Source organism: Aphidius gifuensis, linkage group LG4 (genome assembly GCF_014905175.1).
Source record: "Aphidius gifuensis isolate YNYX2018 linkage group LG4, ASM1490517v1, whole genome shotgun sequence".
NCBI lineage: Eukaryota > Metazoa > Arthropoda > Insecta > Hymenoptera > Braconidae > Aphidius > Aphidius gifuensis.
This window is the reverse complement of record NC_057791.1, coordinates 5,789,749-5,809,826: the sequence shown is the minus strand read 5'-3', so window position 1 is coordinate 5,809,826 and position 20,078 is coordinate 5,789,749. Positions and strand designations below refer to the sequence as shown.

The 20,078-nt window shown below is 26.5% G+C and overlaps 4 protein-coding genes across 4 annotated transcripts; all 4 read left to right on the top strand.

Moving 5' to 3' along the window:
- Window positions 1-10: 10 nt before the first annotated feature.
- Window positions 11-5,182, top strand: LOC122853773. Its single transcript, XM_044154191.1, has 11 exons — window positions 11-611; window positions 721-832; window positions 988-1,040; window positions 1,168-2,853; window positions 2,965-3,079; window positions 3,265-3,317; window positions 3,420-3,541; window positions 3,815-3,987; window positions 4,074-4,144; window positions 4,219-4,791; window positions 4,943-5,182. Exons 1-11 carry the CDS (start codon window positions 11-13, stop codon window positions 5,116-5,118), a joined length of 3,735 nt encoding a protein of 1,244 aa, XP_044010126.1. The 3' UTR covers window positions 5,119-5,182.
- An 839-nt stretch (window positions 5,183-6,021) lies between these two features.
- LOC122853772 lies at window positions 6,022-11,938 on the top strand. Its single transcript, XM_044154190.1, has 12 exons — window positions 6,022-6,589; window positions 6,713-6,821; window positions 6,992-7,038; window positions 7,134-8,558; window positions 8,631-9,644; window positions 9,753-9,882; window positions 10,026-10,078; window positions 10,206-10,327; window positions 10,616-10,788; window positions 10,875-10,945; window positions 11,084-11,656; window positions 11,752-11,938. Exons 1-12 carry the CDS (start codon window positions 6,022-6,024, stop codon window positions 11,925-11,927), a joined length of 4,461 nt encoding a protein of 1,486 aa, XP_044010125.1. The 3' UTR covers window positions 11,928-11,938.
- Window positions 11,939-12,633: 695 nt separating this feature from the next.
- Window positions 12,634-14,757, top strand: LOC122853771 (eukaryotic translation initiation factor 4 gamma 3-like). The gene is made up of 5 exons (XM_044154189.1): window positions 12,634-12,979; window positions 13,099-13,274; window positions 13,360-13,427; window positions 13,525-14,121; window positions 14,246-14,757. Exons 1-5 carry the CDS (start codon window positions 12,884-12,886, stop codon window positions 14,680-14,682), a joined length of 1,374 nt encoding a protein of 457 aa, XP_044010124.1. The 5' UTR covers window positions 12,634-12,883; the 3' UTR covers window positions 14,683-14,757.
- Window positions 14,758-16,199: 1,442 nt separating this feature from the next.
- Window positions 16,200-19,512, top strand: LOC122853769. The gene is made up of 6 exons (XM_044154187.1): window positions 16,200-16,764; window positions 16,892-16,991; window positions 17,155-17,207; window positions 17,333-19,066; window positions 19,137-19,227; window positions 19,434-19,512. Exons 1-6 carry the CDS (start codon window positions 16,200-16,202, stop codon window positions 19,510-19,512), a joined length of 2,622 nt encoding a protein of 873 aa, XP_044010122.1.
- The last annotated feature ends 566 nt before the right edge of the window (window positions 19,513-20,078 follow it).

The window sequence follows — 20,078 nt, the reverse complement described above, 5'->3', positions numbered from 1 at the left end:
AACAATTACAATGAAAAAATCAAGATATAAAAGCTTATGGGAGTCTCATAAACATGATAAAACATTTTCTGATGCAATTGGAGTGAGTTTACATCGACTACAAAAAGAAAAATTAATAATTGACTCTACTGATGATGAAATATCTAGTCAATCTACTCGTCTTGGAGTTAAGATATTTAAAGCTATAATGAACGTGAGGAAAAGTTTTTTAATGAAGGAAAAATTAAAAGAACTTAATGTCAAACTCAAAGGGAGTAAAGAAGAAGAAGAAGAAATGAGTGAAGATGACATACAGAATGAATCCATGCGCATTGATCATCAACAAGTGTCAGAAACATTAGAAAAACATCAAAAATCTTCTGTCACTGAAATTTTAGAAAGTGAAGCTGATGTTACTGAGATGAATGATGATCAGATGTCCAACAACTCTACTTACTCAATTGGGCATGATGAAGAAGTTGAAGAATATTTAACGATGGACGGGGAGGAGCCATGTAAAGATAATTTTGACGAGAATCACAGCAATTACAATAACGAATTGAATAACAAAAATAAGTCTACTTCATCAGCTGTAAGTTTATCAGAACAAAACACACAACAGTTTACAACAGGTAATTGAATAAGTCAAAAATCAAAAGTTATAGATCAATGGGTTCTTGTAAAATGTCTTGGATATAAAATAATATTAATTAACAAACATTTTTTGCTATTCGTTTCAAGGTGGTGTTAAAAGAAAACTGATGAACAATGACAGTAGTTTATCAACAACACAAAACAAACGACTATGTCTTGTTGAAATATCAACTTCAGTGGGGATCAACCAACAGCCTGAGTTAGTATTTTTTTCATTAATAATATTATTGGATAATTCAAAAATAAAAATACTTTGATGATGCATCATTTTTAGACAAGAATACTGACGTAAAATTAAATATTATTAATTTTTGTATAATCGATTATCATATGTTATATTTTATATTATTACAGACCAAGAAGTACTAGTGCTCCAAAAAATTACAAATTAAAAGAAAAAGCTTTAGGTGAGTTATTTTTTGTATAGTTAATATAGTTTATAGTTAATGAACTTTGAATGATCTTTACTTAAAAAAGAGGTTGTTGTATGGCTAAAATGATACTGATAAAATTAATTAATAAAATATTTTGCAGATAGCAGTTTACAAAATGAACAAAATGACAATCACCAATATGATGAAAATTCATGGAAACCAACAACACGTTTGCAAATAAATAACATAACTGCTGATTATGAAACACAAGCACTTTATAAAAAAATAAGTTGTATATTAAATAAACTAACAGCAGAAAACATGGATAAATTGACCCAACAAGTTAGAGACTTAAATATTAATTCTCATGAAAAATTAAAAAGTCTTGTTGATTTAGTTTTTGACAGAGCTATCGATGAACCATATTTCGCAGCGATATATTCAATGATGTGTAAAAAATTAGCAGACATGCAAGTTGATGTCGTTGATATGAGACGAAAAAATAAAACAAATTTTCATACTTTATTATTAGAACGTTGTCAACATGAGTTTCTGTTAATAAAACGTGCTTCTGTTAATAAAAGTAAACTTGATGCTAAGCTTAAAGAAATTGATAAATGTAATGATATTGAAAAGAAAAGAAAACTAATAGCATTACTTAATGATGCTGATTGTCGCTTAGGTAGAAAAGCAGTTGGTAATATTAGATTGATCGGTGAATTATTTAAACAAGATATGCTTAGAATTTCCATTATCGATAGATGTATAAAAGATTTATTTGCAACACCAGTTGATTACAATATTGAATGTCTTTGTAAATTGTTAACAACAGTTGGTGCACAACTAGAAAATTCAAAGAATAATAATTTTGATTACTATTTTCGTCGAATGTCTTCATTAGCCAGTAATAAAAAACTAAGCTCAAGAGTTAGATATATGGTTCAGTATGTTATTGATTTAAGAGCACAAAACTGGATACCAAAAAGAGATGAGAGCTATCCAATAATAATGAATCAATTCAATAACAGTGGCAGTCACCAATATCAGAGAGAAAGTTCATGGAAGCCAACACGTTTTCAGACATGTAGAAACACTGATAATTTGGAAACGCAAACACTTTATGCAAAAGTACGTTTTATATTGATTCAGTTAACACCAGAAAACGTTGATAAACTGACTCAACAATTTGAAGATTTAAATATTAACACACATAAAAGATTAGAAGGTGTTGTTGATTTAATTTTTGAAAAAGCTATTGTTAAACCAAACTTTGCATCAGTATATGCATTAATGTGTAAAAAATTATCCCAAATGGATACTAATGTCGTTAATATGAGACAAGAAAATAAGACAGATTTTAGAACTTTATTAGTAACACGTTGTAAACAGGCGTTTGAAAGTGTTTCTGTTAATCGCCGTGATAAACTAACAACATCACTTGATAATGCTGACCGTCGTTTATGTATGAAAGCAGTTGGTAATATAAAATTGATTGGTGAATTATTTAAACAAAATATGATTGGAATTGTCGTAATTGATGCATGTATAAAACATTTGTTAGCTACACCGTTTGATTACAATATTGAATGTCTTTGTGAATTATTAAAAACAATTGGTCCAACGCTAGAAAATCCAAATAATTATAATTTTAATTACTATTTTTTTAAAATGTCTTCATTAGTCAGTAATGAAGAACTAAGCTCAAGAGTTAGATCTCTACTTCAAGATGTTATTGATTTAAGAGCACAAAACTGGGAACCCGAAAGAGACGAAGGTAATCTAATAACAGTAAACCAAGTTAGTAAAGAAGGTTCACCATCAAGAAAAGAATATGAAAATATTGAAGGTGATTGGAAAAATAATAAATTATAAATTAATCGGTTCTTGCAAAATTTCTTGGAAATAAAAAAAAAAAACATGAAAGATTAATTGATAAATATTCATTGCTATTTTTCAGGTGAACTTGAAATGATAACAACTAACAATGAACCAACCGAAATAAACAAACAACCATATGCCATTGCAACATCAACTTCAACAACCAACCAACAGACATCAATTCAATTACCTGGGTTGGTATTTTTTTCATTAATTTATTACTATTATTGCAAAAATATAAATATCTTGATGATATACACAATTATTAGACTAGAATTTTCTAAAACTACCATGAGCTGATAATTTAATTAAAAGTAAATATTATCAGTTTTTATAAAATTGATTATCATGTTCATTAATATCTATTTGATTATTGCAGATCAAATAATACTGGTGCTACAACAATATACATATCAGATAACAAAACTTTTGGTAAATTAATTTTAAAAGATAATGACTTATCAATTGTTATTTAATGAAAAATAATTAAAAAAAAAACAATAAATTAATTGAATATTAATGCTAATGTTACAGACATGTATAGTGATTCGCCACAAAGTCCAGAGCTTGAGACAACAGCAACAAGCCAGTCCTCAACATCACTCCTTTACGTTATATATTCACAGCTCGATGAACAAATTAAGTCTCTTATCAATGTAAGTTTTTTTCTAAATAATTTAATAATGAATTTGAATCAATTTATTTTGTATTCAAATCAATAGCTCACGCTTTGTCGATCAACCTCTGATTATTCTGAGAAATTATTGAGTCATAATTTATGACTCATAAGTTTGAAACAGTAATTTTTCAATTGGAATTAAACGTCCATAAAATTATTTTTAGTCAACAAGAATTGGACTGTCTAATTGGACAATTTTACTATTTTTGATTATTTATTTCAATGAGCTCTTAGACCATGTTTTTGACAGATAGCTATCGATGAATTCAAGAATAAAATCGATCATTTAAATTATCCGGAATTTATACGTAGGTCACTTGAAGTGACTAAGTTAGAATCATTGAATGTTCGTGAAAAATACTGGGGCTTTGTTGCTAATATGATAACCATTGGTATATTTCCACTTGCAGTATTCCAATCAGAGTAAGTAGTATATAGTATTACATAAATAATCAATCAATTAATGTTAAATCTGGATGACTAAAGTAAAAGTACTTTTTTTCATTTAGATACGATAAAATGTTTGAAGAAATAAAAGACGTTTCTCCTATATTCTGGACGTACAAAGCTGAAATACTGAGTAAGTTATATTTTTTTTCTTAATCAATAAAAAAAATGATTGATTTGAATATTTGTCGATATTAAAAATTACAGAAATATTAGTGAAGCGGGGTGCACATCCGTTGAAAGAATTAAAACGTACGACATTGGTACTTAAAAAAAAGGGTTTAGTTGGTAATCTGGTCGGTGAATTACTTAAAATATTAGTAGCAAGTGAAGGTCCATCAGCAATTACTGAAAAATGGAATAACAGCGGTATTGAATGGACTGATTTACTTAATACATCACTTGAAAACCCAGATGATATTATTAAAAGATATAATTTACAATTTTTAACATTTGGTAAAACAGACCCATTAAACGAACAGTTATTGAAATTATTACGTAAAAGTAATATTGCTGATACATTCAAATGGATAGCAATAAATGTCGGTGAAGAAACATCAAGAACACCAAAATTTGTCAGAAAACTTTTTACATTGTTATTAGAATCAGGTATTGAGACAAAATACTCTTTTGATAAGAGGAATTTTTATCAACCAAATCGTTTAAAAATTATAAACCTCTTACCTCTTATGAAAGATTATATTGATGGTAATCTAGAATCAGAATTACAATGTTTATATGGATTGACCAATGTTAATCACAGATGCAAAAACCCCCCAGGTAAATTATATTTGTTTTTCTACAATTTTGTATCTAATTTAAATAAATAATAATTGTGATAGTTGTTAAAGCCTAATATTTCATTATTATTTATTATTGACATAAATAGTTTAATTATTTTTAAAAAAATGTATTTATTGTTTGATTAAAGGTTTTGTGTATGATATAATTAAAGAACTACATGAAAAGGACATCATATCACTCGGTGCCTTTTATGTATGGCATAATGGAACTGCTGCTACATCTGAGTTAATAGGTCATGATGAAGCTAAATGGAATCTACTGAGTCAATCATTCTGGATCAAGTTCCAAGAAAGTCGTACTTAAAAGGTGTATAGTTTTTTGAAAAACTTAAATTGTTTAAAATCGTTGGCAGAAAAAAATACACTAATTATTACTAATAATGATAATAAATACAATCGCAACAAATAATTATTTATGTTTTTGTTATTTGTGAAGCACTTTCATCAGTTTGAAAATGTATTCACCTGGTATATGTGATGTTGATAATTTAAAAAAAATAAAAAACCAATAAAATAAATAAATTATTATCATATACAAATACATTTGAGATTTATCAATATTGAATTTAATAAATAATATACGTACATTTATCTGATATTAATTATAAATTAAATTAATCTGCAAAGTATTATTTTAATCAAGTTTGAGAATGAATTCATCTGATACTTCATTTGTTATTTGAAAAAAAGTATCAAAAAATATATTTTTAAAAAACAAATTATTAAATAGTAGGTATAATTTTTTTATTATTTTTAACTAATGCTCTCTGGATATTGATCAATAAACTCAATTTGATAAAAAATATAAATATGCATTTAATTCGCAGAATTTTCATGTTGTTTATTTTTATTGGAAGATGTGTCGTTCTCTCTCTCTCTCTCTCTTTTGTTTTTTTTTTTACCAGCAGGACGATAGCCACAACAAAAGAGTTAACTTATTTAGCACTGTTCCAAAGTTTCATCTGTTTTAGATTAAATCTTGCATTATTGTCATTCGAAAAAATTAATATAAGGGAAAATAAATGATAACAAGATCAGCAATTATAATATATGTTGGGTATTCATCTCTTATTATCATAATTATAACAGTAAAAAAACGTAACCTATTTTTTCATTCTATTTTTAGAAGTTATCACGTGTCATTGCACGACTGACAACAAGTCAATATATTAAGAAAATTAACTTAATATTTTGATAAACAATTACAATGAAAAAATTAAAATATGAAAGTTTATGGGAATCTCATAAACATGATAAAACATTTTCTGATGCAATTGAAGTGAGTTTATATCGATTACAAAAAAAAAAATTGTTAATTGACTCTACTGAAGATGAAATATCTGATCAATCTACTCGTCTTGGAGTTAAGATATTTAAAGCTATAATGAATGTAAGAAAGAGTTTTTTAATGAAGGAAAAATTAAAAGAACTTAATGTCAAACTCAAAGGGAGTAAAAAAGAAGAAGAAGAAATAAGTGAAGATGACATACAAAATGAATCCATGTGCATTGATCATCAACAAGTGTCAGAAACATTACACAAACATCAAAAGTCTTCTGTCTCTGAAATTTCAGAGAGTGAATCTGATGTTACTGAAATGAATAATGATCAAACGTTAAACAACTCTACTTACTCACTTGGATATGATGAAGAAATTGAAGAATATTCAACGATAGACGAGAATCAAATGTTATTGTCTAATGACAATAACAAATTGAAAAACACTTCATCAGCTGTAAATTTATCAGCACAAAACATACAACAAGTTGCTGCAGGTAATTAAATAAGTCAAATTTTAAAAGTTATAAATCAATTGACTCCTGTGAAATATCTTGGATATAAAATAATATTAATAGAATATTAATTATTAACAAGTATTTATTGATATTCATTTCAAGGTGGTGTTAAAAGAAAACTGATGGACAATGACAGTAATTTACCAACAACACAAAATAAACGACTATGTGTAGTTGAAACATCAACTTTAATGGAAACCAACCAACCTAGGTTAGTATTTTTTTCATTAGCAATATCATTTGATAATTCAAAAATAAAAATACTTTGATGATACACCATTTTTAGACAAGAGTACTTAAAAAATTACGTGAAATTAAATATTATTGATGTTTGTATAATCGATTATCATATGTTGATTACAATATTATATATTGTTACAGACCAAGATGTGCTCCAAAAAATGACGAATCAAAAGAAAAAACTTTAGGTAAATCTTTTGATAAATCTTTAATATACTTAAAAAAAAAGTTGTTGAATAGTTAAAATGATACTGATAAAATTAGCTAATAAAATATTTTGCAGATAGAAGTTTGCATAATGAACAAAATGCATGGAAACCAACAGCACGTTTGCAAATAAATAACATAACTGCTGATTATAAAACACAAGAACTTTATAAAAAAATACGTTGTATATTGAATAAACTAACAGCAGAAAACATGGATAAATTGACTCAACAAGTTAGAGACTTAAATATTGATTGTCATGAAAAATTAAAAGGTTTTGTTGATTTAATTTTTGACAAAGCTGTTGACGAACCATATTTCGCAGCGATTTATTCAATGATGTGTAAAAAATTAGCAGACATGCAAGTTGATATGAGACAAGAAAATAAAACAAATTTTCATACTTTATTATTAGAACGTTGTCAACATGAATTTGAAAGTGCTTCTGTTAATAAAAGTGAACGTAATGCTAAACTTAAAGAAATTGATAAATGTAATGATATTGAACAGAAAAGAAAACTAATAGCATTACTTAATGATGCTGATAGTCTCTCATGCAGAAAAGCAGTTGGTAATATTAGATTTATTGGTGAATTATTTAAACAAGATATGATTAGAATTTCCATTATCGATAGATGTATAAAAGATTTATTTGCAACACCAGTTGATTACAATATTGAATGTCTTTGTAAATTGTTAACAACAGTTGGTGCAAAGCTAGAAAATTCAAAGAATAATAATTTTGATTACTATTTTCGTCGAATGTCTTCATTAGCCAGTAATAAAAAACTAAGCTCAAGAGTTAGATATATGGTTCAGTATGTTATTGATTTAAGAGCACAAAACTGGATACCAAAAAGAGATGATGAGAGTTATCCAACAATAATGAATCAATTCAATAACAATGGCAGTCAACAATATCAGATAGAAAGTTCATGGGAGCCAACAACACGTTTTCAGACATGTAGAATAACTGATGATTCGGAAACACAAACACTTGCAAAAGTACATTGTATATTGATCGAGTTAACACCAGAAAACGTTGATAAACTGGCTCAACAAATTAAAGATTTAAATATTAATACACATGAAAGATTAGAAGGTGTTGTTGATTTAATTTTTGACAAAGCTATTGATGAACCAAATTTTGCATCAGTATATGCATTGATGTGTAAAAAATTATCCGAAATGAACACTAATGTCGTTGATATAAGACAAGGAAATAAAATAGATTTTAAAACTTTATTAGTAACACGTTGTAAACATGCGTATGAAAGTGTTTTTGTTAATCAAGTTGCACGTCGTGATAAACTAACAACATTACTTAATGATGCTGATCGTCTCTCATGTAAAAAAGCAGTTGGTATTATCCGATTAATTGGTGAATTATTCAAACAAGACATATTTAGAGTTGGCGCTATTGATAGATGTATAAAACATTTGTTAACAACACCAGTTGATTACAATATTGAATGTGTTTGTGAATTATTAAAAACAGTTGGTGCAACGCTAAAAAATTCAATGAATTATGATTTTAATGAGTGTTTTTTAAAAATGAATGAATTAACGAAAGGTGATGAAGAAATAAGCTCAAGAAATAGATTTATGATTCAAGATGTTATTGATTTAAGAGCCCGAAATTGGAAACCAAAAAGAGACAAAGATAATTCAATGATAATGAACCAATCGAATCGTAATGTCAGTCACCAATATCATACAAAAAATGCAGAGAAAGCAACACCACGTTTGCCAAAATGTAACATAACTGATGATTCTTCAACACAAACATTTTATAAAAAAGTACGTGATATATTGAATAAATTAACACAAGCAAACATTGATGAATCGACTCAACGAATTAAATCATTAGGTATTAATTCTCATAAGAAATTAAAATGTGTTGTTGACTCAGTTTTTGAGAAGGCTATCGATGAACCAAACTTCACAGCAGTATGTGCAGCAGTATGTGAACATATGCGGCAAAAATTGTCCCACGAACAAATTTTTGATGATGATATAAAACAAAGTAACAATAAAAAACAAGGACAGCGCTTGATAACATTTCAAACATTATTATCGGTACGTTGTGAACATGAATTTGAAAGTGCTACTGTTAATGAAACTGCTAGTCGTAATAAACTTAAAGAAATTGAGAAATGTAATGACATGAAAAAGAAAAAAAAACTAAGAGCATTACTTAATGATGCTGATCATCGTTTAGTTCGTTATTATAAATTTATCGGTGAATTATTTAACCGCGAGCTTCTCAAAAAAATTTTTTTAAAAAAATATGCAAATTATTTATTGACAATACCAAATGAAAGAAAAATTGAATGCATTTGTGAATTATTAAAAAAAATTGGTGCAACGCTGAAAAAATCAAAGGATAATTATTTCAATTGGCATTTTTCAAAAATGGCTTTATTAGCTCGTAATAAAAAATTAAGCTCTAGAGTTAGATCTCTACTTCAAGATGTCATTGATTTAAAAGCACGAAAGTGGAAACCAAAAAAAGATAAAGTTAATACAATGAGTCAAGTTAGTAAAGAACGTAGACCATCAAAAAAAGATGATAAAAATATTGAAGGTGATTGGAAAAATGATAAATTATAGATCAATACGTTCCTGCAAAATGTATTGAAAAAAAAAAAAAACATGAAAGATTGATCGATAAATATTCATTTCTATTTTTCAGGTGTACTTAAAACAAAGGCAACTAGCAATGAACCAACAGAATTACCAACAGAAGTAAACAAACAACCATATGCTGTTGCAACATCAACTTCAATGGAAGCCAACCAGCAGACATCAATTGCATTACCTGGGTTGGTATTTTTTTCATTGATAATATTATTCAATAGTTTATTATTATTATTTCAAAAATAATAATTTAAATCAATAATTTATTAATGATATTTCAACAACACAAGTACCATGATGGTTAATATTTTTCTTTTAATTCTCACAGATCAAGTTGTACTAATGCTCCGATAAATGACAGATTAGATGACAAAAGATCGGGTAAATTGAATTTTCCAACAATGTTAAAAGTATTAGATTTTAAAAATGATTTATCAATTGTTATTTAATGAAGAATAGCTAAAAAAAAAATGAATAAGTTGATTGAATATTAATGTTAATGTTACAGATGTGTATAATGATTTGCCTCAAAGTCCAGAGCTTGAAACAACAGCAACAAATCTGTTATCAACATCACGTCTTCACTTTCTATATTCACAGCTCGATGAACAAATTAAGACTCTCATTAATGTAAGTTTTTTTTTTTAAATAATTTAATAATCAACTTTATTTTGTATTCAATAAAATAGCTTAAGCTCTGTAGATCAACCTCTGATTATTCTTAAAAATTGTCAGTGATGTTTTTATAAGATTTAAACGTCCATAAAATTATTTTTAGTCAACAATAATAAGACAATATTACTATTTTTATTTGTTTATTTTAATGAGCTCTTAGACCATGTGCTTTTAGATTAGATTATAAACAGTTTTTTTTAAATTTATTATTTAAAATTAAAGGTTTTTCTTTCAATTTAACAGATAGCTATCTATCAATTCGATGATAAATTCGATCATTTAGATTATTCAGAATTTATACGTAGGTCACTTGAAGTGACTATGTTGGAATCATTGAATATTCGTGAAAAATACTGGAGCTTTATTGCTAAGTTGATAACCGACAATGTATTCCCACTTGAATTATTCCAATCAGAGTAAGTAGTATAGAGTATTACATAAATAATCAATCATTTGATGTTAAATCTGGATGACTAAAGTAATAGTGCTTTTTTTCATTTAGATATGATAAAATGTTTGAAGAAATAAACGACGTTTCTCCTATATTCTGGACGTACAAAGCTGAAATACTGAGTAAGTTATATTTTTTTTCTTAATCGATAAAAAAAATGATTGATTTGAATATTTGTCGATATTAAAAATGAGATGATGATAATACTTTTACTTTAAAAATTCATTAATATATTAATTTAAAATGTTTTAATTTTACAGAAATATTAGTGAAGCGGGGTGCACATCCGATCAAAGAATTAAAACGTACGACATCAGTACTCAAAAAAAAAGGTCTTGTTGGTAATCTGGTCGGTGAATTACTTAAAATATTATTAGCAAGTGAAGGTCAAACATCAATTACTGACAAATGGAATAACAGCGGTATTGAATGGACTGATTTATTTGATACATCACTCGAAGATCCAGATGATATTATTAAAAAATATAATTTACAGTTTTTAACATTGGGTAAAACAGACCCATTAAACGAACAGTTATTGAAATTATTACGTGAAAGTGATATTGCCAATACAATAAAATGGATAACCGCAACTGTTGGTGAAGAAAAATCAAGAACACCAAAATTTGTCAGAATACTTTTTACATTATTATTAGAATCAGGTATTGAGACAAAATACTCTTTTGATAAGAGGAATTTTTATCAACCAAATCGTTTAAAAATTATAAACCTCTTACCTCTTATGAAAGATTATATTGATGATAATCTAGAATCAGAATTACAATGTTTATATGCATTGACCGATGTTAATCACAGATGCAGAAACCCCCCAGGTAAATTATATTTGTTTTTCTACAATTTGATTTGAATTTCATGACATAAATAGTTGAATTATTTTTAAAAAAATGTATTTATTGTTTGATTAAAGGTTTTGTGTATGATATAATTAAAGAACTACATCAAAAGGGTATTATATCACTCAGTGCCTTTTCTGTATGGCATAATGGAACTGCCACTACATCTGAGTTAATAGGTCACGATGAAGCCAAATGGAATTTACTTTGTCAATCATTCTGGATCAAGTTCCAAAACCGTGATGATTAAAGTTCATTCTAAAAAACTTAGTGCCAAAACTTATATTTTTCAATATATCATTTACAGAAAAAAAAAAAAACATAATTATTGTAATAGTAATGATAATAATAAAATTAAATAAATAATACATTATATGCAAATGTACATTCTAGTTTTTGTTGTGTAACTGACACTAACAAAGTGTGTTTTTAAATATATAATTGCAACAAATAATTATTTATGTTTTTGTTATTTGTGAAGCACTTTCCTTTCTCGACATTGAAATGAAAATAAAATTATCAACTATTTAAATAATATTCAAAAATCCTTAGATATTAGAATTTAATCAAATATAGATAAGATTATCAAAAAGAAAAGACTCGATCATATTGTCATGCTGCTGATGGATATGCTAAAAATATCAATTTTTATTTATGACAAGTCATTTACGTGTATCAGATCAGCTTGAGAATTTCATCTGAAATTTATCAATATACAATTTAATAAATAAATAATATACGTATATTTATTTAATTTTTATTATACCTAAATCAAATTAGAATGAATTAAATTATAAATCAAATTAATTCCTCTAGTATTATTTAAATCATCATGTAGGTATAACTGTTAAATTAACCGTCACCACGTGTCACCACGTGTCACTATAAACAAAAATATTAAAAACAGCTGTTTATAAAGGTTATGTATTTAATCGTTATAAACGGCTCAACAAGCAACAACATTAGGCTTGACCAAAAGGCTAAATTTTTATTTTGAAATTATTATAATTTTTAAAGAAATACAACAATAATCCAAATTACACAATTGAAAATCAATAACAATATCACCGGTAATTATAATAAATTTTTGACATTTGTTAATTGATGCGATTATTATCATCATTAAATAACAAGAAAAAAAGTAACCTATAGGTATATTATATTCTACCTCAAGAAATTTTGTGTGTTTATCGAAATAATTGAATAATGGATCAAAAAAAGAGTAATGTTAAAATGGATCAACGAATTAAAACTCTTATTGATGTTAGCCAGAGAGTCTCAGATACTAACAGATTTATTGAAGTAAGTTTTTTTCCTATAAACATACAATTGTTTTTTTAGACTTTATTTTTTGACAGTGTCAAACTATATTTATTGTTTTGTCAATTTAATGATTAAAGACTTTTTTTTCAATTTGACAGATTGCTATTGAGCGGGTCAAAACAAAAATTAGATGTTCAGCTTACCCAGAATTTATACGTAGATCACTACAATTATTAAACAGAGAAGAATTATTCGAAGTTCGTGAAAAATACTGGAGTATGATTGCTCAAATGATAATCAACAATATGTTCCCACTTCCACTATTCCAATCGGAGTAAGTAGAGTATATTAAATAAATAAACAATTGTTTAATTTTAAATATCGATAACTCAAACAAATAATACTCGTTTTATTTATAGGTATCGTAAAATGTTGGAAGAAACAACAGGCAATGATTTATTATGGACCTACAGAGTTGAAATATTAAGTAAGTTAATTTTTTTCTCTTAAGAGATTAATTGATAATTTTTCTTTATATTCCTTGATAACGACAAATATTAAGTTAAATTTGTTTAATATTCTAGAAACATTAATAATTCGTGGTGCATATCCATTGAAAGAATTAATAAGTACGACATCAGGACTTAAAAAAAGAGGCCTTGTTGGTAAACTTGTTGGAAAATTATTTAAAATATTAGTAGAAAGTGAAGGTAAAACATCAATTGCTGAAAAATGGAATGACAGTGGTATTGAATGGAATGACTTACTTGATAAATCACTTGAAGATCTAGATGAGATTATCAGCATGAATGATTTACAATTTTTAACAATTTGTGAAACAGACCAACTAAGCAACCGATTATTTGAATTATTACGTGAAAGTAGTCCTCATGATAAAACTTGTATAATAAGAAATTGGATAAACGAAAATGTTGTTGAAGAAAAAACAAAAAAACCGAAATTTGTCAGAATGCTTTTTACAGCAATATTAGAATCCGGTATTGACTTAAAAGAAAGTTCCAAGTACTTTTTTGGTGAGATTCAATATTATCAACCAAATCGCTCAAAAATTATAAATCACTTACCTCTTATGGAAGATTATATTGATGATAATCTAGAATCAGAATTACAATGTTTATATGCCTTGACTCGTGTCAGCCATCAATATGGCCATCCTCCAGGTAATTTATATTCGTTTTTTTACAATTCTGTATTCAATTTTAATAAATAATAATCGTGATAGTTGATGAATGGCATGAATAGTTTATTTATTTTAAAAAAAATGTATTTATTGTTTCATTAAAGGTTTCGCGTATGATATAATTAAAGAACTACATCAACAAGACCATATATCAATCGATGCTATTTTCAAATGGGTTTCTAATAAAGATGATACTGAATTACTGGGTCATCGTGAAGCTATAATGGATCTTTTAAGTCGGCCATTATCATTAAACTTTGAAAGTAACAGTCAAAAACTGCCTGTGAAATTACAATTGCAAAAAAAAACAGCTGCTACTCAAACTTTGAGCAGTGATTTTGATGGAAATATACCTAACAAAAATGAAATAATGGTTTATTGTGATGTGGACAAATATAAATCAGTAATTGATGATAGAATATCGAAACTTCAAGGGTATGAAGCATTATCAAAAAACCTTGATGAAATGGCTAAAACAATTGGTAAATTTTCAGATGATATTGTTGATTTACTTGAAAATCTAGATGATATTGTTGAATAACATAATTTACTATTTTTAACAAATGATGCAACAGAAAATATACCAAGTAGTATAGAATTGGCATATGAAGAGTCAAGCGAGTCTTTCAACAATTAGTAGGAATTTTTTTAATCATGTATAATCAAATATTAAATGAATTGCAAATGGAGAATAATTTGTTTTTAAAATTATCTTATATAAATAAAATAAATGAGTATTTAATACAAATAAGGCATATTATTAACAATTATATTCATTAATGAAAAATTTTTGTTCCATAGAAAAACTTAAACCAGTTAATTCTATATTTTTTCACCATCAATTCAAATTTATAAACAAGATCAAAATTACAATAATAGACTTTTCTTTTTAATCGTCTTTTTAAAGTAAAAAATCAATTTAAAAACTCCTCCATTGCAGCTGCAAAAACTTCAGGATATTTTTTTTTATAAACTTGGAATGTTTCAAGTTTAACAATAGTTCGTAAATTTCTTTTCATAAATTCTAAATATTTTTTATATAGTTTTTTGAGATTATATCTATCAGAACAAACAAGTATACTTGCAATATTATCAACATTTATCGATTCACGAATTTTTTTTTCACAAATATTTTTGAGACAATCCAATTGATATTTATCAGCAACAGCAAGTAGCTCCATTGGCATTTTGTCAACATTTGGTGATTCACAAGTATTAATAAAATGTAAAAATTCTTCAAAAACATCTTCTTCAATATCTTCAATGACCACTTCGTTGTTTTCATTTTCTTCGAATTGTTCATGATCAAACATTGCAGAAAAAACAGGATTTTAAATTTATAATTTCGAAATTGTTCATCTTGATCAGCTTGAGGATGTATGCATTTAATGTTGCAGCTACATCCATATGTTGATAAAATAAAAAACATAATTATTTGTAAAAACTAACAACATAAATGAATTTTTAGCATATGCAATTACATTTGAGATTTATCAATATTCAATTTAATTATTGATTCATAAACAATATATACGAACATTAATTTAATTTTTATTATAAATCAAATTATTCCACAAAGTATTATTTTAATTATTATTATTTTCATCAAGTTTAAAAATAAATTCATCTGATACTTCATTTGTTGTTTAAAAAAAAGTATTAAAAATTATATTTAAAAAAAATAATTAAACAGTGTAATTTTTTTATTATTTTTATAATAAATGCTCTCTGGATATTTATCAATATCCTCAATTTGATAAAAAATATAAATATTTATTTAATTCGTAGAATTTTCATGTTGTTTATTTTTATTGGAAGATGTGTCGTTCTCTCTCACTTTTGTTTTTTTTTTATTCTTACTCGGCTTATATTGGCCAATCGGCATGGTCGAACCACAATTGGCTAATAAAAAAAAAACAGCAGGACGATAGCCACAACAAAAGGGTTAAGCACTGTTTACAGTTTGCATAGTACATTGAACGTTGCAACGTATTGCAACGTATTTTGTTTTTTTTTGCATTTTTGTTTGTTTTGTTTGTGCATTATTGTGACTATACAATGAAAAAGTCGAAATACGAAAGCTTATGGGAATCTCCTAAACATGATAAAACATTTTCTGATGCAATTGAAGTGAGTTTATATCGATTACAAAAAAAAAAATTGTTAATTGACTCTACTGAAGATGAAATATCTGATCAATCTATTCGTCTTGGAGTTAAAATATTCAAGGCTATAATGAATGTAAGAAAAAGCTTTTTAATGAAGGAAAAACTAAAAGAACTTAATGTCAAACTCAAAGAGAATAAAGAAGAAGAAGAAATAAGTGAAGATGACATACAGAATGAATCCATGTGCATTGATCATCAACAAGTGTCAGAAACATTAGACAAACATCAAAAGTCTTTTGTCTATGAAATTTCAGAGAGTGAATCTGATGTTCCTGAAATGAATAATGATCAAACGATAAACAACTCTACTTACTCACTTGGATATGATGAAGAAGTTGAAGAATATTCAACGATGGACGAGAATCAAATGTTATTGTCTAATGACAATAACAAATTGAAGTGTACTTCATCAGCTGTAATTTTATCAGAACAAAACATACAACAGGTTGATACAGGTAATTAAATATACCTAAGTCAAATTTTAAAAGTTATTAATCAGTGGGTGCCTAGTAAAATGTCTAGGATATAAAATAATATTGATAGAATATTAATTAACAAGTATTTATTGATAATCATTTCAAGGTGGTGTTAAAAGAAAACTGATGGATAATGACAGTAATTTACTAACAACACAAAACAAACGACTATGTGTTGTTGAAACATCAATCAACCAACAGTCTGGGTTAGTAATTTTTTTCATTAGTAATATTATTGGACTATTCAAGAATAAAAATACTTTGATGATACACCATTTTTAGACAAGAATACTTACGTAAAATTGAATATTATTAATTTTTGTATAATCGATTATCATATGTTGGTTACAATATTTTTTATTATTACAGACCAAGCAGTACTAGTGCTCCAAAAAATTACGCATTAAAAGAAAAAACTTTAGGTAATATTTTTTGTATAGTTAATATAGTTTATAGTTAATGAACTTTGAAAGCTCTTTGCTTAAAAAAGAGGTTGTTACATGGCTAAAATTATACTGATAAAAATAATTAATAAAATATTTTGCAGATAGAAGTTTGCATAATGAACAAAATGCATGGAAACCAATAGCACGTTTGCAAATAAATAACATAACACCTGATTATGAAACACAAGCACTCTATAAAAAAGTACAGTGTATATTGAATCAACTAACAGCAGAAAACATGGATAAATTGACTCAAGAAGTTAAAGACTTGAATATCAATACACGTGAAAGATTACAAGGTGTTGTTAATTTAATATTTGACAAAGCTATCAATGAACCCAATTCCACAGCAATATATACAGTAATGTGTAAAAAATTAGCAGACATGCAAGTTGATATGAGACAAGAAAATGAAACAAGTTTTCATATTTTATTATTAGCACATTGTCGACATGAGTTTAAAAATACTACTATTGATAAATATGCACGTGATGCTAAACTCAAAGAAATTAGAAAATGTAATGATATTGAGAAGAAGAAAAAACTAATATCATCACTTATTGATGCTGATCGTCCTTTAACTGGGAAAGCAGTTGGTAATATAAGATTTATTGGTGAATTATTTAAACAAGATATGCTTAAAACTTCCATTATTGATAGATATATAAAAGATTTATTGACACCAGTTGATTACAATATTGAATGTCTTTGTAAATTATTAACAACAATTGGTGCAAAACTAGAAAAATCAATGAATAATAATTTTGATTACTATTTTAATCGAATGTCTTCATTAGCCAGTAATGAAAAACTAAGCTCAAGAGTCAGATATATGGTTCAAGATGTCATTGATTTAAGAGCACAAAACTGGATACCAAAAAGAGATGATGAGAGTTATCCAACAATAATGAATCAATTCAATAACAATGGCAGTCAACAATATCATACACAAAAAGCAGGAATTGCAGAGAAAGCAACACCACGTTTGCCAGTAAGTAACGAAACTAATGATTCTCCAATACAAGCATTTCATGAAAAAGTACGTGATATATTGAATAAATTAACACGAGCAAACATTGGTGGATCGACTCAACAAATCAAATTATTGGGTATTAATACTCATGAAAAATTAAAATGTGTTGTTGATTTAGTTTTTGAAAAAGCTATTGATGAACCAAACTTCGAAGCAGTATGTGCAGCATTATGTGAACATATGCGGCAAAAATTATGCCAACAAAAATTTGTTGTTGATGATATAAAACAGAATAACAATAAAAAACAAAGAAAGCGTTTGACATTTCAAGCTTTATTATCAGCACGTTGTGAAAATGAGTTTGAAAGTGCTACTGTTAATGAAGTTGCACGTCGTAATAAACTCAAAGAAATTGAGAAATGTAATGATATTGTAAAGAAAAAAGAGCTGACAGTATTACTAAATAATGCTGACCATCTTTCATGTATAAAATCAGCTCGATATTATAAATTTATTGGTGAATTATTTAACTGCACTCTTATTAGGAAGGTTTTTTTAAAAAAATGTGCAAATTTTTTATTAACAATACCAGATGAAAGAAAAATTGAGTGTCTTTGTGAATTATTGAAAACAATTGGTCAAATGCTGGAAACTTCAAACGATAATCATTTTAATTGCTGTTTTCAAGAAGTGAATTCTTTAGCTCTTAATGAACAACTAAGCTCAAGAGTTAGATGTATGCTTCAAGATGTCATTGATTTAAGAGCTCGACAGTGGGAACCAATAAGAGACGAAAATAATACAATGAAACATGTTGATGAAGAACGTGCATCATCAAAAAAAGATGATAAAAATATTGAAGGTGATTGAAGTCTTGAAAATAAAAAAAAACATAAAAGATTAATTGATAAATATTCATTGCTATTTTTCAGGTGAACTTAAAGTGAAAGCAACTAAAAATGTTGCTATTGCTACATCAACTTCAATGGAAGCCAACCCACAGACATCAATTCGATTCCCCGGGTTGGTATTTTTTCCATTGATAATATTATTCAATAGTTTATTATTATTAATTCAAAAATATAAATACCTTGATGATATACAATTATTATACTAGAGTTTTCTGCCAACTATACCATGACCTGATAATTCAATTAAAATTAAATATTATTAGTTTTTATATATATAATTGATCATCATGGTGATTAATATCTATTACATTATTACAGATACTGGAGCGAATACAGACCTTTATACAGAATAGAAATTCAACCTAAAAATTATAGGGTCTATACTTATCTTTTTTAATATATCATTTACAAAAAAAAAAAAAAACAAACGTAATTATTGTAATAGTAATGATAATAATAAAATTAAATAAATAATACATTATATGTACATTTCAGTTTGTATTGTGTAACCGACACCAACAAAGTGTGTTTTTAAATATACAATTGCAACAAATAATTATTTATGTTTTTGTTATTTGTGAAGCACTTTCCTTTCTCGACATTGAAATGAAAATAAAATTATCAATTATTTAAATAATATCCAAAAATCTTATAGATAATCTTATAGGTAATCAAATAGATAAGATTATCAAAAAGAAAATGCTGATGGACATGCTAAAAATATCAATTTTTATTTATGAAAAGTCATCTATGTACGTGTATCCCAATCTGTTTGGTACAGATCAGCTTGAGAGTTTGATGTGAAATTTATCAACATACAATTTAATAAATAAATAATATACGTATATTTATTTAATTTTTATTATACCTAAATCGAATTAGAATGAATTGAATTATAAATTAAATTAATTTCTAAAGTATATTATTTAAATCATTATTATTTTCATTCTATTGGAAACTAGA